The 22,774-nt window shown below is 34.6% G+C and overlaps 1 protein-coding gene across 2 annotated transcripts in view; it reads left to right on the top strand.

Moving 5' to 3' along the window:
• Positions 1 to 22,774, top strand: part of LOC110380682 (uncharacterized) — a 163,524-nt gene that overhangs the window by 77,345 nt on the left and 63,405 nt on the right. For both annotated transcript variants that reach the window (XM_064041068.1, XM_064041067.1), the window contains exons 19-24: positions 206 to 350; positions 710 to 823; positions 1,217 to 1,342; positions 1,881 to 1,994; positions 2,812 to 2,982; positions 3,453 to 3,543. In XM_064041068.1, coding sequence (XP_063897138.1) covers positions 206 to 350; positions 710 to 823; positions 1,217 to 1,342; positions 1,881 to 1,994; positions 2,812 to 2,982; positions 3,453 to 3,543 — 761 coding nt within the window. The remainder of the gene's footprint in view (positions 1 to 205; positions 351 to 709; positions 824 to 1,216; positions 1,343 to 1,880; positions 1,995 to 2,811; positions 2,983 to 3,452; positions 3,544 to 22,774) is intronic.

Below are 22,774 nucleotides of genomic sequence, written 5' to 3'. Positions count from 1 at the left end.
ATGATCAGTACAATAATTTTTCCACCTCTACCTTTCTTTGCCAGTCATCATACTAACATCCACTCCCTTCTTAGTTATGTCCTCTTTCATGCGGCCTATCCAACTCCTCCTTTCTCTTCAAAGGGCAGTGTTGCCACAATAAACACCTCTCATTCACTATGTACCTACTTAAAATCAGCTACTGACCCTAACTCTGTCCCAACAGCTTCGGTCCGCCGACGATGACGGTGACGGTATCATCGGAGCGGCGGGCGGACTCGCTGGCGGCGCAGCGCTGGGGGGCGCCTCGGCAGGTCACGCTCAAGCGCAGCCCTGGCGCTCCGCTGGGTGTCAGCATCGTTGGTGGGAAGGTGGGTAGCAGTTTGTCTTAAGGTAATCAAGAAATATAAATAAATGTAGGGTCTAGATTCCTTCAATAGGCAGAAGAAAGAAAAGACATTTATTTAAACAAGATTGAAAATGATTATAAGATAAGATTGTATTGTTAATAGCACTACCTAACTTGACGTTATTGCTAACTTAAGGCCGCAATGACAGCGAAGTCGTTAGAACGTGAATAAGAACGACCGAGGGGTGTTCTACAATGCTCAACTCAAATGCTCAATACTTTCTGTTTTGGTTTATAATGGGTACTGCTGATATTTATTTCTATAAATCACGATAAATGTATATTTTTTTCTTTGTTAACTTTGCTGTATCTTATACTTAGGTTGACATAATCTCCAACCGCGATGGAGACGATGGTGAGGAGAAGGCCATATTTGGCATCTTCATCAAAAACGTGGTGCCCGGCAGTCCTGCTGGTAACTGTGGAGAGTTACAGGTCAGTTACATTTTATTGAGGATCCCTTTTCTTCTGAAATTGAATAGAATACCCATTTTAAAGCATTCGGGCTTGAAACAAGTGCTTGTTAGGTGATTAAACCTGCTTGTCACGAGATAAGAAGCTGAAGAATGACAAACCAATATTATACAATACAATAATATGAATGTTTTGGTTATGTATGCACAGATCACATTAAATATGAGGTCTGACTTTTTATTGCTACTACATATATTGTTTGGATCAGTAATTAAATTGCCTTGCTTCTTGGAGGTTTTGGTTTGGCCGGAGTAAGTGCCAAGCACCGTGTGAAATTATGGACCCAGCAATTTCCACTGTACTTCTGGAATTCCCCAACTGCGTCAATCTCTACTAACACCTGATCTCCCACAGACAGGAGACCGTATCCTGGAAGTGGATGGCGTGTGCGTGCGATCAGCTCAGCACGAGCGCGCCGTCCAGCTCATCAAGGCGGCCGGTGATACCGTCACTCTCACCGTGCAGAGTCTACTAGCATGGGTAAGATTAAAGAAAAAGATTAGATCTGACTACGAGTATGTCTTATCTGCTTCATCTTTAGTGGGAGAAGTCTTTTGAAGATTTTCAGCTCAACATCTGGTTGTAGCGGGTTATCTGAGAAAAAATCTCGTAATCTCGTTCGTATAAAACAAAGTCGCTTTCTCTGTCCCTGTATCCCTATGTATCCTTAAATCTTTAAAACTACACAACGGATTTTGATGCGTTTTTTTTTAATAGATAGAGTGATTGATGAGGAAGGTTTATATGCATATCCATTAAATAGTAAAAAAATACTAGTACCCGTGCGAAGCCGAAGTAATAAAGTAGATGACACATCAACCTAGCCATTTCCCAACATTATCGGAGTTGGCTTTCAGTGTAACCGTATGCAAAGGAGTGTGATTGGTTTATATAGAGCGACCGCCTATCTAACCTCCTCACCCAGTTACCTGGGCAACCCGATACGTCTTAGCAAGTGTTGTCAGACTTTCTTTCTAACTTACCCGTAACGATATTACAACAGTCACCATCATTACAGAACACAGACTCTTCAGACGTGGAAGCCTCAAGCCCGGCCGCGTCACCCACCCCCTCCGCGCGCCGCTCCCCCGCCCCGCCTCATCCTGACAAGACGCCGCAGCATGAGATCAAGGTAACACCAGCTTTAAGAAATGGCTTCTTCAAAACTCTTGAAAGTTTTTGAAAATGGTCATCATCATCTTCCTGGTTTTTTCCCAACTATGCTAGGGTCAGTTTTCAGTGTGAGACTGGAAACGCTTGCCTATCTGAACTTCTTAATTCAGTTGCCTGAGCAACTCAATACCCTTTGGTAAGAAAGTAAATGGTGGTGTTTAATTTGTTACTAAAAACAGAAGGTTTAATTTCATTAATTTTATACCAGAACGCACAACAACTACGAACTATGTATCTCACTATGTATTTCCATGTACTTTAACATTGACTAATTAAATTTTTGCTATTATTAATCGATGGATAAGGGTGTAAGTCATAGAGGAAATATTTATCTTTACCTTGAAAACCACAACAGTCCCTGAAGGCCACATTCATCGCAGTTATTATGTAGTGGAAGTAAAATTCGTTGTAAGCGATGAAATGTAGATTACCGCATTAATCATGACAGTCAAACAAAAGTTGGAACAAATAAACATTTTACATTATTGATGTTGTAGCTACAAAGTAGTTTGAGGTGAGGAAGCGATTTCTCTGAAAGATGACTAGTGCCAGCAGTACAAAAAGTAGTCACTAAAACCATCTTCAGGGTTATAATAATTTAATACCAAAATTTATTCATCTAAATCAGTACACCCGTGATACTGTAACAACTCCCTTTTGCAATGTTTAATTCATCATCATCACCTGTCTAGCCTTTTCCTAACTACGATGATATCGGTTTCCAGTCTAACCAGATGCAGTTTTTATAGAAATGTTTATTTTTTCCTATTTTATAGATAACAATAACATCAGAAGCTGACGTGGAGAAGGAAGCTGATGGGGAATCAGAGAAGCCCAAGGAAGAAGGTTCGAGTGAACCAAAGCCAGTATATTCTGACTCCGAGAGCAGTGACGAAGAGGATGAACGGGAACTGCAGGGCAGGACTTACTCCGATAAGGGAGTTGAGGTGGGTTTTAGTAGTAAAGTTAATGATGGTAATGATATGAATGTTGAAGGAGGAAAAGATTATGCTGCATCGTTTATGCTACTTTGTGCTAGGTTTAAAAAAATCGGTAAAATATGCCACAAAAAAGACAGGTCATCTATTGATTGGAATTGGTTGGTGACTTAGATATACCTAGACATGCGTACTTTGGCGCCAATTCATATAACATTTTTGGATATTATCGATATTTCTTTATTTATTTAGTACTTTATCCACAAAATGTACAATGGCGGACTTAACGCCTTAGTTGTCCTCTACCAGACTATATAATTTTGGGATCATTTGAATTCAAAACTTTCTCATGAGACTCTAAAACTCTACTTGCTCTTCTCCATGTAATGTGCCCACTTTACCATTACTCTTAAAAAACTATCGGTTCTGCATAAATAAAGTTTTACAGCAGTGATGATATTCAAAATTCTTCTACCCAGATCGACCGCGCCTCCGCGGGAGCAGTAAAGCGCAGCAAAGAAGAGAAGGAGGCGGACCCAGAAGAAGAAGACGACTTCGGCTACACCACAAGTGAGTGGAAAGATACATTGTTCACGCTAGTTAACTTCTCCTTCTATATCGTCCATGTGTACTTCTATGCGTGCCTTATTGAGCATAACAGATGAAAATTGCAGATTTTAGGTTTTTTTGCAACTAAAGTTTCTTTATTATACGGATTTAAATTAAACTACTTTTACGGATTTTATAGCGGTTAAATTAATATTCTTTAATCCCGACGTTTCGGGTTCCTTATTACCGCATCCATGGCCCATGACCGTGATTTTTATTCAATGGTCTAATATTCGCGTAAGTGTAAGAATTTTCCGGATTTATTGATAGTGTGTGAATGTGGCATTTGTCTAAGATTGTTACTTTCAAAAGATTTATCGATTAAATAATTGCGTAAAGCTCCAAAAGGATTGCTAAAATTGAGAGTATTTTTGACGCACGATTTCGTGTTTATTTAACTGGATTTTTTTATATAGTGCAATTGTGATTATTCTGAAGGTGTGTTTTAAGGTAATCCTAACTTCTAGACGGATTTATACACAAGTGAATGCCAATAGAAAACTCCTACAAAGTGCCTAAAATTATTATATAGATATAAATTATTTTATTTTCTTGTACAGCAAAACAATCTTAAAATTTAGGTACATCCATAAATAACCACTACGTTAACCACTAACCAGGAAACCCAATTAACCAAGCCACGTAAACAGTAACGGTAACAGAGACGGAAGCTGCGGTCCTCACATCCGTAGTTCAAGGTTAACTTAACCCGACGGTTAAATATATCCTACCTGTGGTTGCTGAAATTAGCGTGATGAGATGAACTATTTCTGTTAGCCGTATATAATTGTTTTGTTCGCGTCGTAAACATGTGTTGGGTTGTAAAGGTAATACTTATGTTGAGTTACGTTATTATTTTACCGGGCGGTTTGGATTTTGAGTGTCAGGCATGGTTTTTGTGAAGTTAATAATTTATAATTGATTTCCTATCGGCGATGTTTTGTGATCACCAATGGCTATTGTCCAGTTAATAACCAATATGCTTTTTTTGTATTAAGCAACATAAACTTTATACTACTCAATGTATTTCGTGAACACATACCTAATACGAAATGGTGGATCTATGAACATGTAAAAACTATCGTGTCAATCTACATGGGAAAAAGTGATGCCTAAATATTTCGTGAAAAAGTGCTAATTTAATTAGCCCCTTTCAAAAAACAAGTTTGTCTTTGACAGTAAACTGACCATTTTCGTGCATTATTTCGTAAATAATCATGACTACTCTCGACGTTAACTTATTTAATAGTAACTTAAGAAATAAACCATCATTTAGTTCGTACAAAAAGACCAGTGTTCACGTAAAAGCCAAGTTTTCAGCGAGTATTCTAGTAAAGCCTCCGAAAGCCAAGTATTTATTGCTCGCCAAGTTTATCAGGAAATATTGGCGTAAGTCCTGTTACTGAGTTTTTGTAGCTGTAGTTACCGAATGCTTGAAGCTTGGGACTTTTTGTTTTTAGGTGGTAAAATCATGTTTAATGTCTACCTGTAATATTATTGCGGCTAAGTTATAATTTGCTTTCATTTAGTTGTAGCATCTAAACAATTAAAAACAACTCAATTTCTCAGATTTATAAATTTTCTAACACTTTTTAGGGTTCCGTAGCCAAAATGGCAAAAACGGAACCCTTATAGTTTCGTCATGTCCGTCTGTCCGTCTGTCCGTCTGTCCGTCTGTCACAGCCGATTTACTCGGAAACTATAAGTACTACAGTGATGAAATTTGATGGGAATATGTGTTGTATGAACCGCTACAAAAATATGACACTAAATAGTAAAAAAAAGAATTGGGGGTGGGGCCCCCCATACATGTAACTGAGGGATGAAATTTTTTTTTTCGATGTACATACCCGTGTGGGGTATCAATGGAAAGGTCTTTTAAAATGATATAAAGTTTTCTAAAAAACATTTTTCTTAAAGTGAACGGTTTTTGAGATATCAGCTCTCAAAGTCGTAAAAAGTATGTCCCCCCCCCTCTATTTTTATAACTACGGGGTATAAAATTCTAAAAAAAATAGAGGTGATGCATGCTAATTAACTCTTTCAACGATTTTTGGTTTGATCAAAGTATCTCTTATAGTTTTTGAGATAGGTTGATTTAACTGTAATTTACGGAACCCTTCGTGCACGAGTCCGACTCGCACTTGGCCGGTTTTTCTAATTACATTTTGTTTTTAATCCTATTTTTTATTATTAAATATTTTAGTTCAAAATGTCTTAGGTACTTATTTGAAAAGCTTTTTACCACATTGTAGTATTCAAATCAAATCCAAATTCTACTTCGAATATTTTCCCAAAAAAATGTTGTTCAGAAAGTTTAAATCGAACCCCAAAAATGTAAACGAGAAAAGTTGACTTAGTTTCAGACAAAAAACCGTCCCTATTGTTATAGGGACAATTTTACGATCTGTCGTGTATAAAGGAAAAGTTATAACTAAAATAGGCAGGTAATATTTTAGCAACTTTTATTTTTGCGGTCATTCAAGTAAAAACAGTAATTTGTCTGGTACACATTTTCTTTCATAGGGTTATAATAAGAAGTCTATAGTATAAGCAAATTACACCGCAAAAGATTTTAACCCTTTAAACGATAGCCGTACTTCGACTCTAAGGACCAATTTTGATCCTTTCCCTAGAAAACAGTGAATGCATGCACAAACCTTAAGCCATCTTGCTTGTAATTATTTAACGATTTTTAAACTTATGTTTTCACAATTTTTCACATTGTTTCATCCACACAACTTACATATTTTAAAATACAGCAATACAGCATGTTTAATTCCGATAGCAATGTTAAAAATATTCCCACAATGAGACTATACAATGTGAAAAATACTCAACATTTTAAAAACGAACAGCAAACAGAGTTAGTCTAACAATTGAACTGTCAATACTTTAGTTCACAATTAACTTTGTAACACGTAGTTCAGTAGTTTTGAGTTTATTTCCATTAATTTAAATAATGTATCTTTTCACTGCTTGCTTTAATGTTTGTTAATATCCTATGAGTTTTGTAAATAATATATGTGTTTATTTTTTCACAGAACGTTTTTTTGTTTTTGCTTGCACTACCCGACCTTAGTACTATGTAGTATATAATATACTCGAGAATGCCATTGCACGCTATTTGTAGGTACACTTAAATTCACGACTCTGAAATTTCAGATAACCTACTGATTGCATACCTGACTAAAATATTCGAATTCAAATTTATTTAAAATAGGCCTATAAAAGCTCTTTCGATACGTCAAGCTAGTTGCACGGTTTTGAAGAGTAGGTCTCATGGAGAAGAACCGGCAAGAAACTCCATACAGATTCTTGTAAAAGCATCTAAATGTAGGGAAGGTATATCATGTTTTACGTAGGTAAGTCTCACGGATACAAATTAATCCATACATTGTACCGGCTTTATCGGTCTTAGCACTGATAATGTTATCTGATGTTTTGTGCTTATAATCAATACTGTTATACAAGAATCGACAAGTATTTTTCATGGTTTCGAATAAAACAGTTTTCAGAATAACTATGACTGAATATTTTAGTTACTGGGCTCCTAAGAGTTTATTGAACTGGATTGACAAGCTAGTGATTACAAGGTAAAAAGGTCCTAGGTTCCACTCCCGAGTCAGGAAAGATCTGGGATGCTACTTTTATTCCCTCTATTATCAGCAGAAGTCAATTTGATTACCAATCTACATGTTATTTATAAAAATTGGCAAAGTCTTTACTTCCAGCTAAAATAACTCTAATTGTATACATGTTCGTATTTCTGATCATATCACTATTCCATTACACCCACATATAAAGGTAATTTTACTCTTTCTAGAAACAAAACCAATATGCGTAATCTCTGCCCACAAAACATGAGTATTTTAGATTTTAATCGAAAACCAACCGGATCCTATTGTTCGGAGACTGGCGAAATTACTGGTTATTCTATAGAAAATATGTAAAAACAATTATGTACATACATATGTACGTTCCGTATGGTGTACACCTGGCGGTATTGTTTATTCAGAGCGACCTTCGAGAGTCAAAAATAGATGCTTACACATTATATTGTTTGTAGACAGAAGGACCACTCTGAGTAATCTCTATACTAATTTTATTAACTAGCTTTCACCAGCAGTTTGACCCGCGTCCCGAGGTTAATATGTATTTCGCCTATCTCAATGAATAGTAGTCTGTCTTTCTCGATAAATGGTCTATCTAACATTGAAATATTTTTTCCAAAGCTGAAGATTTGGCTTGCTTAAACATGCTAATCTCTATGTTATAGGTATAGCCCATATAATGAGTCTATGAAGAATGTTTACTACGAAATTAAGAAGTAACTTTTAAGTATGAATTGAAAGGAAAATTCTTACTTACACTTTTTTGAACACATGGATATGAGACTTCTGTTTATATTACTACATGTCTACGCACAAAAACACAGCAATCGATTCCGTTAAATGCCAATATGAAAGTTACATCAGAATCGAAAGTCGGAAGGATTAGCCCCAACTTTGTTTACTCGAAATATTTGTTTTTATATGTATGTTCGTGTATTTGAAGCGAACACGCAACATAGCTTTATTAGTATTTACCCGAATTTACCAATTAGTGTTCGTTTATTAGACAAAAACTTTATGAAGTAAAAGTTCAGAAAAAGTATACAAAGCTTTGTATTATCTTAGCTTTTCTCTTTTATTAGCGATTTAAGTATGTCTTATTCTGGTTCTGTGGAAACTAATACGCTCTATATGAAAAATAGTCGGTTACAGAGTGCTTTTCTGCAGCAAATGGAATCTGAAGAAAACTTCATATACGTATACAGTGATTTCTCACACAAACACGAAATATAATACCAAAATAAACATCTAAGAAAAACTGCCACCATCCCCATCCGCACATTCATCAATCCATCCCTTCGATATAAAAATAATATGTTTTCTTTCACGAGCCAACACATCGCAGATAATGATGATGTCATCGTTATTACGTCATACACTCTACATTAATGCTTTAACCAGCGGGCTCACTCGCTTCCTAATTAAAGATAGCTACTTAATTCCCGGTCCCCGATAGTCTATGTATTATTCTGTAAGTTTCAATCAATATCCATCCAGTAGTTTATGCACGAAAGTCAGCCAAAGCTCTTTTATTGAGTGATCGGTGGGACTGTCCAATGTTAGGCCAATGGGTGAGACTGCACACACAGGTCGGAGTTGGATGAGTGTGTATTTAATAATATTTATGTGTAGCTGTTTTTTGTTTCTGTATGTGTACCTAATAACAATAGTTTAATAAGTTTTAATGTATTTACTAAGTCTATGGACCTCGGTCTGCAAATAAATGAGTAATTAAATTAATTAACTAAATAGAAAGACTAAAAAACATTCACACATCTATTCAATCATCCATACATACAAACTTTCGCATTTACAATATTACTAGCATCACAAATTATTTTGTACCGGAACTGAGCTTTGAAAATAAACAAAATTTAATGACTTACATGAGATGAACTCGTCAGAGCATACGTCGGACGACTGTTCTTATGATGTATCTTACGATATGAAGATATATTTTGTTTTATTGTGTCGTAAAAATGTAACTATGTGTGTGCAGGAATGCTTTCTATTTCTGTGCTGTGATATACGGATGTTTTGGTTGGTGAGCTTGTTGGGAAATTAGGGCGAAGGTTAAACTAGTGAATGGAATTTTATTTTGGCTACATAATCCAATAACACTACATAAATAAAAAAAATGAGCAAACGGTCTTCTATAAAGTATAGGTTAATTAAACTAATGTGAATATTTTTTGTCTTTTCGCATGTGTTAAAGTGATCTTTAAGGTCCTTTGATTCGTCTTTTTACAATACCCATTTATCATTAGCCCTTATATTATAATGCCTTTATTTACATTGAGGTCCAAATATACCGACAATTTAAACGTGCATTTTTATTAAAACAACTTTTTACTGTGAAAATTGAGTGAAAAATGCATAGTAAATAGTTATTTTTAGAATACTGACGTAGCATAGTATTTTAACATCTCAAGTTAGCCATTCTTCCTATCCGTGTGTCCTACACCACGGTACAGTGAGCGAGCACACGAATGCGTTCAAGTGGAATTTGCGCAAATTTGTGTACCGGGTTATTTCATATGCTCTACTGCTGAATATTTCAGCGTAAGATTCGTTGTTCCAAAGAATGAACACTGAAGAACATATAAACATGTTATTTACTTATTTATTTAAGGTTGTAAAAAATTCTATTAATGCAAAACTGCACGGAAATTATGGCTTAGATGCAAAAGTCTATTTGCGTCAATTTGCGTAGGTACACGTAGGACATAGTCGGCGCATCAAACCATCGGATCGCACAGCATCGCATCGCCTTCGCGTTAAATAGCCTACGCAGGACACGGCCATAGCCACAAGCTCCTTTTGACTGCGGGTTTTGTTCGAAAGAGATACCGCGGCCCTGGTACATAAAAGGCCTACGACGGAACACGACGGTTTTTAGTCAGTAAGAGTCTGACACTCCCTCACCGCTGCTAACCCACAGCGGGAGGGGTCATTTCATGATTTTTGCCATCACTTACAAAAAAAAATACCACAAGCTCATATACTAGTATCCATCATGCTACCATGAAAAATGACCTTTATCTCATTATATTGCACCTAAAATAAACAGCAGATTAATCTCTGTAACCATTACTTCAATATAACTATATTGTAATGAATACCAATAACATATGAAACAGTTTCTAACACTAGTTTATGTTTACACGATAACCGACAGGCGGTGAATTAAATTCAACCGTAACTATTAAACTTTGCCAACTGAACGGTAATATATTACTGTAGCAGTATGAATCAAACGGAAACTATGCCAATTCAAATTGTATGTAACTGTTTGTATTTACATATTTAGACTTCAATTTGGGTAATACGGCAGATAAATTGATTTTGCCGTATTTTTGAAAAAAGTTTTAGACGTTTATATTTGTATCCTGAAATGTGTGGGAAAACCCCGATAGTAATTCAATCGAAAATTGACTATATTTCTTGATGGATTTTCAGTCTATTACTTTTGAAAAAGAAACTTATTGATACTCTGACTAAAAAGGGCCCCTCGAAGTATCTGAATCATGACCACTCCAATCCTCCATTATTCTGCAGCGAATTCAATAATAAACATAAATTCTTCACTGAAAAGCACTGAAAAGCTACCGTTCATGAATATTTTCTCAGATCATTACCTAAATAATGTTCTAGCATAAAATTACCAACTTACATTTACAGTTGCCAAACCCGCATTCCTTATCATGCCACTGTAATCTCAACTTTAATCCGTCGTAATACGATTGTTTAGTATTCTACGTTTAGAATACTAACCGCATTTCGAACAGCTTTTGCTAACGAGCGAAAACTTCCGACCGGTGACGAATTTTCACGAGTTGACAACTTTTCCATATTTGAAAACTGCTTGAAGGGCACTTGCCAAGTCATAAAACGCTCTATTGATATTAAAATATGGTTTCATGTCGAATGCATGTTTTTATTCACGCTTCTATTTTCTCCAGCTGAATTTGAGAATGGTGTTTTGCAAATTGTACTTTATGATAAGGAGATAAAGTTTAAAGTTGTTTGTGGTATTTTTTATAAGGAACCACGTGTTTGGTTTTCCTTCAGTGGCGCGCCAGCTATGCTCGAGGTCAGACGTCGAGTGTGACGATTTTCCCGCGTTTTTCCTTTTCACGCCGTATTTTGTTTTTGAGTTTGTGTTTCGCGAGTTTGTTTGTTCTGATAGTGTATGCGTTTGGTTAAAAAGTGTCTGTGTTAAAAAAAAGTTTTTAAATAATATGTAAATAAGTGTAAAATAATATAAAATAAGAAAAAATATAGGATGTTTAGTTAACGGTACAGTAAATAGCAAAATAAGTCATAATTCAAACGGTTATAAAATAAAATTACTATCAATAAGTAATTTGAAAGCAGTTTTCCTTCCCTAAAACTTGCTGATAAGAAACTAACGTTTAGTAAAAAGTATTTACCTAAACTCAATACAGTTTATTGGTGAATTGTCCTTATTTTGTTTGTTACAAAGAATTATATAATCAAACTATATTGGTCATAAATTGAGTAATAGTTATTACATTTCCCAATAGCTTTCCCATACATTAGGTACTCATTCACAAAATAGGGGTATCATTTAATCCATACTACAAAAAATAATAACTAACTAATGCCAACGGATTCATCCGCGTTCCATAGGAAATATTTCGCGCACCTGGATAAAAGATTCCTGTAGCCTTCTTCGGTACATGTAATATTTAAAACTGAAATATTTTGTTTGTTGGTTCGGCTTTCATATCAAAACTACTGAATCCACTAAAATGATTTACACAAATAACCTATACCCTGAAAAAGACATGAGCAATTTTTTATCCAGTTGCGGGAATTAGCTCCCCCTAGACACGGGTTGAACAACCAGTTTCAAAACTATATTCATAATGAGCGGTGACCACTTTGCTATTAAGTTACCTGTCAGCCATTAAATAACCTGAAAACGTATAGAAACCTAATTTTCATACAAGCTGCTAGGAATACTAAATAGCGAGCTAATTTCACGCCCGTCGAAAATACCTGAATTTGCCTTGAATAGAATTTAAATGATGCGACAGTGATGATTTGTGTCCAATTGTACAATGTACGTAGTGGACAATTGTGAGGACATTCATTGGTCATTTGGTTGGTTGTGTTTTAAGCCTTTCCAAAATAGGTTATCTAAGTATTCTTTTTTTAAAGCTGAAGGTTTTGTTTTGTTGTCTAAACACACTAATCTAGAGGTAAGAACTACTGGATCGATTTGAAAAAATATTTGAGTGGTAGTCTATTTATCAAGGAAGACAGGCTACTTTTAATTCGTGTAGTTCCCACGGGATTTAGGTGAAATCGTTGTCGGAAGCTTGTTCTCATTCATGAAGTGATTATAATAGTGTAACATGACTCAATTATCGAGATACATATTTATGCCATTGTGCCAAAAGGAAGGTATTACTTTTCCTCTTTATCATACTTTTCAACCAAAAAGGAGGAGATTCTCAATTCTTGGGGATGTTTTTTTTGCATCGAATGCACCTAAAATGTTACAGCTTTTTTTTTATTTTTATTATCGTCCCAATGCTGCGCACAGGCCTCCTCTCACATGGAGAAGGATTGAGCATTAATCCTACCTAAAATTGTTTTTTTTTTGTTTTTTGGTGTGTTTGGAAGTCGGTTTTATCTTACTTACAAACTTACAAGGAAGACTTCTTTTGTAACATTTTAGTATGATCGAAAATCTTCGTTCGTCATTTTTGTTCGTAACTCCTAAATCTGTTTAACTAAGATTCTATTTTCTATTAAGAGATTTCATTAAGATGTGATTTAAATGAATGAGACTTCGTTAAGATGAGGAGGCTGTATCGTGATTGTGCAAGAACAGGACAGTATAAAGACTAAATGTTACTTAAGATGAGAGTTTTTTTCCTGATTAACCTACCATTTTCTGTTTATTATATTAGTATTGCCTTTTCATTTTATCAAGCATCGTCTTTTCTGCCCACTTGGAGGTTAAACTTCTTAAAGTATTACCAGTGGATTATTATATAAGCTAGTGGTGTATTATATAAGCCTTTTCATTAAAAGATAAGACAAATATTTATGAAAATAATCTAAAAATAACGTAAAGACTATTTGTGGTCGTAGGTGAAACAGTTGGCAGAAGCTTATTTGAAAACCTGATTCATTGTTGTATATCCACTAACCTATCAATACTTGTACCAGAGTAGACAGGTGCACAATGACCACAGATTGCTCTAACTAAACTGTTCACCGGTCAGTATTTTGACAGTGTTATCAGTCAAAACGTAGTAGACAAAGTGTCTGTCGGACAATGGCTGTAGTTATAGTTTCATCGTAATTAGGAAACCATTGATGGAAATAAAGTAAGAATAAATCAGTTTTTGTTTTCAAAATGGTCAGCATCATTATCAGCCTTTTTATCGTCTCCCTGTTAGGTATTGAACTCGCTTGCTCAAGGCGTGTTGGCGATTTCAGTCGTCATAGACCAGGTTTCCTCGAGATGTTTTCATTCCCATTACGCCAGTCATTGGTGTCCAAGATATAGGTACTTAGAAAGCACATAAAACCTTAGAAAAGTTGCATTAGTACCAGCCTGACCTGGAATTGAACCCGCAAACTCATACACAAAAGACAGGAGCTTTAACCACTAAGCCACCACAAAAATTCGTCCTTTGAGTCTCACTCACAAAACTTCTAAAAACTGTTGCTACCGTAATTAAAACACAGTTTCGTACTTCTCAAAATGAGAGAACTAATTTTCACTTCAAGTACCTAATTTAACTTTAGAGTTAAGTTATTATAAAGTGGCTTATTTAGTTAACGTTATAAGTTAACCGATAATGTTTGCATACATAACTGTTCGATATGATATTGATCCTATTGGAGTAAGTGGTATGGGATTCCCTTGGGGAGGCATCATTTATTAAAAGAATTGGTATGTAGACTAGCCAGTACATTTACCTCGTGGTTTTATACTTTCTTGGGTTTAATTAGACTGAAAGACCAAATGGGTGATAAGGACCATTTTCTAGTGTGTTTTGATTTTCTTAAATTCAAACCTTACTGATATTATAAAAATTTTGTTTGTTTCAACGTGCTAATCTCAAAAATTCAGTTCATACTGATATTACTTATGAAGAGCTTTTAACGCGCTAATTTCAGAAACGACTAGACTAATGTGTAGTGTAAGAAAGCCGTTTTATAGAAAAGAGCTATAAGCATTTTTTTTATCCAAGTTAAAATAGTTACTATGCTGAAACCGATGGTAGAAGCTAGTTTCAAAAGAAAATCCAAACTATACTCTTCCTAAATAAAACAAGTTTCAATAAAATAGAAACTCTACTACTATTCAAATAGAGTCCACAATACAATGCTCCTGTTATCTCATTCCTTTTGTTTGAGTAAGCACAAAACATATGTACACAAATCACTGTATAAGATTGGTATCGATATAAAAACGTAGGTATCTCGAGTGGTATCGAATCGGTCATTCGATTTATTCTCTTGTGTATTGTGAATCGAGAAAACTATCTCGCTGTGATGTAGTGGTATTTCTATCTTAACTTTCAATGTTATTTAATTAACTTTCTCTCTCTCTCTGGTTTTGGATTTTTTTTTAATTAGTCAATGAAGAAAAAATAATATTCACACAAAATATAATATACCTACGCTGTTATATTTCTTACGTTTCTTTAAATAAGATATTTTTCTTATTTTTATATTTTACTAACTTCGCTTACTTTCCGCATATGGATAAAAAAAATAAAGGAAATGATAAGAATGTGCCTATTTTCAGTTGGCGATACTCAACATACTTACAACTTTAACGATAATTAACTTTATAATGTTATAACTGTCACCAAATTAATACCTTCAAATTAGGTTCATTTCAGCCATTAAATAACGAGGCTTATTATAAAACCCAAATAACAAGGCTTATTACCCAAAGTACCTATTATACATTTAACAATCGTCGCCCAGCTGTTTTAAACCAGAAATTAATTAATTAGTAGCCAGCTACCCTATTTAATGCAAATACACATAATTCTACAGGGTGTCTATGATGCGACCCACATTGCAGACTAAATAGTCGCCCGACAGTTGACACGATCGAACAAAATGACTAGCGGAGGTGCCATAACGGAAATTCTCCTAAGAAAGTAGCGCGCCAAAATGCGGGTCCGTGGTGGGACGAAAAATATTACTGTTTTCGCCCTTGTACGCCGTCTTTAGGCCCAAAATAGTGTTGTTATAAGAAAAATCGTTGACAAATGTTTCATCAAACCCGAACGCCTCTTTAGTTCACTCGTAACTGATCGTTTGGTCATGCCCACCGTACGAATTTGATCTAGAAGAAGGCGCCTGACCTACCTGCATTATGGCATCTCTGCTCATTTTTCTTACTCCGCGTTGCCTGCTAAATACCTGATAGTTTTTATGTGCGTACCACCATTATTTCTATACTAATTTATGAGCATGAACAAATTGTCGGCCAACTAAAAGTTTCTAGTTTGCGGGTACTCTAAAATGGCGCGGTGTTTCATTCGACCAGAGTGTCAATTGACCCCAATTAATATAATACCACTAATCGTTTATGAGAATCTATTGCGGTAGATAGCTTCAATCTATTTTATATAGACTCGCTTCGAAGTGATGATGAATGAATAGCTTCCTAGAAATACTGAATTAGATTTATTAAGAAAAGCTTGTCATTAAAATACTTTGATAGTTGACACATCCTTTCTTTGAAGCAGAGTTTATGCGACTATCTTATTACATAGCAATTTAAGCCGTTTTCGTGGGAAATACTGCTCGTACCGGGATAAAATATAGCCTATGTTATTTGGGAATAGTGTAGCTTTCCAATAGTGAAATAATTTTTCATATCGATTCGGTAGTTTCGGAGCTTTAAGGGTAGAAACAAACCAACAGATTTTTTTCTCTTTTTATATTCGTATTATAGATTGGGCTACTAGCTTCGATGTGATGATGTATGAATTGGTTCCCAGAAACTATGAGTTAGATTTATTAAGAAAAGCACGGCGATTAAAATGCTTTGATAGTTGACACATCCTTGCTTTTGAAGAGAAGGTTAAGCGTTAATCTTATTATACAAAAATAGGCCAATAGAAGCGATGCGGCTTTGTGACAGTTTTTTTTTCTTTCAGAAGATGAAATAAAGTAGACAAGGTTAATTTCCTGTGAAATAAAACTTTTCTTTGATGTGAATGTAAGAAGAACTTCTGGAAGTCTTAATGAAACCTATAGTAATCTACAACCTTGTTTTCTAGAAAATATCTAGTCTAATCATCTAGTTCTTGTATGGAATTGTATTTCTTGTATGTACCTACAGCGGTTAAATAGGAAAAATATCCACCTTTTAAGCCTTCACAAAGTTCCTTCATATTTACAAGATTTTCGTAAGTAGCTAGCTCAGCTTCAATTCATCTGTAGTGCCATTTCAAACTGCTCTTGTAAAACTACTCTTCTCGAACTCATTCTTGCTACGATTCACAAATATAAAGGAAAGAAAAACTCCAAATATAATCACAAAAATGGCCATTTTGAAACTAGGAAAAATTTGAAAATGAATATAGGTCATTAAGAAGAACATATTCGCTGACAAACATACATACCATACATGTAAAATTATTTTGCGAAATGGTTTGAAAGAGATAAGAATTAGATAAAGGCAAAATAAAGCTTCAGTTTCTCACAATAAAAATATGGAGCTATTATTTTGACAGCTTTTTTACGTCACACGATTAGTGATTTTTTCTCTTTTTTACGTGAGTTGAAATGTAAATAAAATGGGACGTGTGGTAAATCCTGATTTGTTTCCATGCAAACTGAAGGCTTAAAATTGTATTTTTTTACCCAAAAATACATATTTTCGTTACTATTTTATTTGTAACACTAAATGTTTCAAGCGGTTTCGCCCGCGTTCCATGGCAATTACTTCTCAAATAAAATATACCATGTGCCACCCGGGAACCTTGAAAGTAGCTTTCCAACAGTGAAATAATTTTTCAAATTAATTCGGGATACAAATAAAGAAACAAAATCACCATAGGATTAGTACAAAAAAAGCTAAAAGTACAAAAAAAAATTACTCAAAGGACCAAAAATTATGACCAGTAATGTTGGCAATCATTTTCTCAGTCTTCTCTCAATCTGTGAGAATTCGCATTTCGTCTAACAATTAATGCAAGAAGTTGAGTAAGATTTGTTAACTTAGCACCAAGTTTTAAATGCCAAGGTCTGACATAAATATGATATTAATTTTGAACTCAGCGTATTACCGACCTACGCATATTCTGCCTCATTGCTTGAAAATATTTATATTATGTACTATAATAATATCACAGTACAGATGGAACGTATTTATATGTTTGTCCGTATTTCTGGCGTGCTATGGATAGTTAGCAATAATTTTAGCAAAACAAAGCTATGATAAAATTAGAACAGCCTGTAGATACGATCATTCTAAACATAGGAAAATACTACAAAAACAATTGAAAATCAAAAGATTTATTTTTATTTGTAAAAAGCTTGACACTCATACAGCTAAAAAACCGTATTACCTATACTTAAAACTTCATAAGTCTCAAGTACTATCCTGAAAACTGCATCAAAATCGTTTAAGCCAAGCGTGAGATAATCGCGCACTAGCATACATACACGTTACCTGAGCACTTAACCTTTTTGAAGTGGGTTTAAAAGAAACTCTTTATTTGTATGAACCTGCATATACACACACAGAATGAAATGAAAAAATTGGCTTGTGATTTTGAACCTTAACCGTCTTCCTCAAATGCATTTAACTGTCCAAGAAGTCTTCACATCCACAAGGCTAGGAACATAATATCTTTTGTATGTGAGCCATTTAATTTATCGCTACAAGATAGTTTCAGTTTAATGTCAGCATTAAATACTGCAATAAAGCCGTCCTTACAAAACATCACGTACAAGCTATTCATTGGAACAATCTTTTTCGCGTGAGCTACAGTCTTTGGAGTAGGGTTATTAGTTTTGGTTCTTGAGTATTATTTGGAAAATATTTGTGAAATAGTAATTACATAAGTGAACTGACGAGTATAATTGAAACTTGATGCAATTAACCCTTTCATTTGAAACTAGTTTCAGGTCTACAATTTCATTCGTGTCCCTTATATCAAACCAATATATCCTTTCTCGATAAATGAGTTTTGTAAAACTGAAATATTTTTTAAATATCGGTCCAGTAATGTCTGAGATTTGGGCGTTGGAGCAAACTCTTCAACTTTATAATATCTCGTATTATAGATAATTTATCTCCGAATGTGATTAGCCTGAGCACTTGTCAAAACATAAATGCAATTTATTCATGGTATGACATTGTAGATCTTTGTTCTAATAAAACAATGCCAGCATATTGAGAAAAATAGTCCAAAAAAATTTGGTAATAATAGAACGAAATAACCATCGTATTTATCGCTTTAACTAGGTTTACTAAATCTGTTTTCTATAAGATTAGTATCGATATAAAAGAAAGATCCCATCAAAAACATTAAATGTAAAAAAAGCCAATCCTCTACGCAGTTCCTCCACCGTAAAAAGTTTTGAGATCGCATAGAAGCCAAGTCCTGTTCAACTTTAATTGTAATAATAAATCAACATTTTGTGACTATATCAATTAAATAGTTTTGTTCACATTACAATAATATTGACTTGGCCATGAGCACAATAAACTACAAATATAATACGGCATATCTTGGAGAGGTGAAAGTCAAACATGGAGTTTAATATCACAGAATTAAATACATTTAGTTTATTCAATCGTTACTAAATGACAGTCAGTATCATCCATCACTGAACTGCACATGTACTATGGCGGATGTTTAGTCCATGGTGATCTCAAATTCTAAGTCTTTTAAGTCCTTGTCTAAGTTCTTCAGTGCATAATCATTCCAATCGTAAAATCATGTCCATATAGAATTTATCAATTCAATGGTATTTACACATTATTACAAGGAGCGACTTTTAACTTGTGCTCATGGCCAAGACAATATTATTGTAATATGAACAAAACTATTTAATTGATATAGTCACAAAATGTTGATTTATTATTACAATTAAAGTTGAACAGGACTTGGCTTCTATGCGATCTCAAAACTTTTTACGGTGGAGGAACTGCGTAGAGGATTGGCTTTTTTTACATTTAATGTTTTTGATGGGATCTAATTTATTTTTTGTAGGTCTCTTTCTTCTCTGAGTATCTCTTTCTTCTATAGTATATAACAAATTAAATTTACTTACATGCAACTAACTAAATATATAACAAACTAAATATGTACGTACACCTAGTTAGCACGTAAACAACATTTTTTTTAAATAAACTAATAATTTTCGAAATTGACGAATTTTAGAATCAAATATCTTTTAGAACAAAAGAGATTTATTTCAGAGGTAGATGGCGCTATCACATGTAATTATTTGATTTTTTTTTAAAGTACTACTTATACTAAGCTATGTAACGAAACCATAGCGCGATTTAGACCAGGACAACGCCATCTATCGAGCGAGCATGCAGTATGTATCGCACTGCATTAATATGAAAGATTTTATCATTGTTCATTTCATTTTAAGCTAGCTTTTTTATTCATATGTATGTACATTTAATACATAATAACAATATACCACACTACGTACCAATAAAACAAATAGTAACATTTTGTACATAAATAAATAACAAAGTTATCAATGCAGTCAAAATTCATTCACAATGTTATTGAAAAACCGCAAATATAAATTTGTTTCCTATTTTTTTATTAAGTTTTAACGTTTTTATAATTTTCCCTTTATATGTAGCTAGTAACCTATCTTGGTGCCAAATTTGAAGGTTCTAAGTTTGCTAGAAGTACCTTAGACTTTTGATGATCGGTCAGTGAGTGAGTCAGTGACAAAATGGTGTAACTTTGATCGCTCATAACTCGTAAACTATTTATTCAAATGTCTTGTAATTTTGAGACTGAGCTTGTTCTAATACTTACTCTTGGTCATCGAAAACCTAAACTCATAGCTTTGTCCACATGGAAGTTACAGGGGGCTGAAATAGCCGCGAAACGCTTCGAGAAAAGATGGTACGGCCGTGCCCGCTTTGCTCGAGTCTTGGCTGGGGCACTGCCGTGCCCTCAGATACTAAGCTATATACCGTGACCTTTAAGCAGTAGTAACCATTCGAAGAACTATTAAAAGTCGAGTCGGTCACAATGTCAGAACGTCAGAATAGCTGCATGCGGTCAAGAGCTTGGTTTTACATTTATAACGTCGTACAATAAAATCGTATTTTATACTAGCTTTTGTCAATTCGCTTCCAAAGAGAACTACTTCCCGATAAAAAATAGCTCTGATAAAATATAGCTTACACATATGTTATTCAAGTTTTATCAAAATCCATTCGAATTTATTTGCGTGAAGGAGGAACGATCACCCATCCGTACATACATACAAACTTTTACGTTTATAATATTAGTATGATAATACTATAGGCTTGGATCATAATGTATTTGTGTAGAATGAATCCCACGTGATTTTAACTCGGGAAAATATTCCCAATATATAGCACAATAGTGCTATTGAGCGATTGCAACCGTCTTATAAATAGGGATGGTAAAACACGTTCACCGATACGTTTTTACTAATTTCATAAAGAGGAGATTATTTATGGAATCTTCAGAAGTTGTATCGTGTAGAAAATTGTGGAAAACCACATTGCATTTTGTAAGGATTTAAGGGGCAATGTTGTAGGAAAATTCTAGTAAAAATATAACAACATATGACGAATTGTAGCTTAAATGAACCTATTTTTTGAATGAATAAATCATAGATTTCGGATGAAATGACCAAACACTATTTTTGGTCCTTTCGCCTTTACAGACTGTCAACTGTTTAGAAACATTGCTGAAAGCATTTCCCAGTTGAAAACTAACAAATTACACTGAACATTCTAGGTACCAAGAACAAAAGAACTAAATCTAAATTTAGATCAGCTGTATTAGTTAGTAGTACGTGTAACATTGCTGCAGCCCAACGTAAATAGGCTATGCACTTAGAGTGTACGCGATGCAACCCGCTAAAATTGGCACGTAGCACCGTACGTTGTGTAGTACCAAATTATTATTGACGTTTCAATTGTAACACTATGGTATTTAGACGTAGACTTTTATAAAATAATGGAGCTTTGTATAAAAGTACTAATAGTGGTGTCCAGGCCGATTGTTTCGTGGCTGTTCTTATTTAAGGAGATCGGCTAGCTGCGCAGGACATATTATAGAGCACGAACATTTGCGCAGATACAAGTGCACTCACTATTCCTTCACTCTCATAGCCCGATGGGACGGCAATCCGATATGGACGGAGAGAGATCGGGCGCAGGACCGACATTTACGCGGTCTCCGATGATCGGTGATATTTTCATATTGTATAAACAAATTAGTGTCTCTACCTATCTTTTGCACAGTTGGGTAAATAACACGTGTAAAAACATTTGTACCTGCTTTTGACAGACACTGTTTATGAATTCGCAGTCGAAAATGAGCTCACGCACCTAAAATTAAAAACCGCAAGAATTTTACAACTATTTTGATGACCCGTTAATTTTTAATATTTCCTTTTTTCAATTAACCCAATAATTTTGATGTTAGTTGTTTTTACGAGGAGTTGAATCAACAGTTTTTTCAGTTCTGTACTCTGGCGTGAGCTGTCTTTTATTATTTGTTTATGGGCTGTCATTGTGATGTGTTAATTACGTCGTTATTCGCGTATTTTTAATTACTTTAGTGAGTCACGTCTGTAGGGAACCTAAAAAGTGTTGATTTTTAGGTATTCTGCAGTCCAATGCGGTTAATTGCATTCCATTCACAGCTAAGTCGAAAATGCATTTTTAAATTCCGATTAATTTAATTAAGATTATTAGAAAGCAGAACGTGAAAAGGAATTTTTTTTTATTCAGCGATCAAATTGACCGGGTCATGCAAAATTCATACTCAGTACCAGATAGGTTCTCGATGTAAATGGAATACAAATGAGTAATTAATAAGCCGGTTCCTGTTCCCTTCATTAATCCCTTTTCATAACCTTGGCAGAGATATCCTTGTTTAAGTACAAAGACAACATTAATTATAATATTCTGTTATTTAAGTTTGTAGGTAAACTAGGCTTAGATAAAGTACATTTTCATTCAGATTCACGTTCATTCTCAACACCTTTCTACCAACATGATTCTCATTCCTCCAACATCAGATGCATCGTTCTAGATCTTATAATGTTCTTGATATCTTATTTACCTACTAGGTATAGATTTTCTCTCATTTCACCTGCCTAATTTTGGGAACTAGGTACTTATTGAACCGTATTAAAAAAATCTTTCAGTATTAGGTAGCCCATTTTATTGACGAACGCCATAAGTTTCTTAACTGGGTGTGCGGAGTAGTTCCCATGAGACGTGGGTGAAGCCGTTAGCGGAATTTAGTTAAGAACCATAATAACGATACGAACGACTGCCGCTATTGTTGACCCTTTAGGAATAGCCT

Source organism: Helicoverpa armigera, chromosome 24, assembly GCF_030705265.1.
Source record: "Helicoverpa armigera isolate CAAS_96S chromosome 24, ASM3070526v1, whole genome shotgun sequence".
NCBI classification, from domain to species: domain Eukaryota; kingdom Metazoa; phylum Arthropoda; class Insecta; order Lepidoptera; family Noctuidae; genus Helicoverpa; species Helicoverpa armigera.
This window is presented reverse-complemented; position numbering and strand designations above follow the sequence as displayed.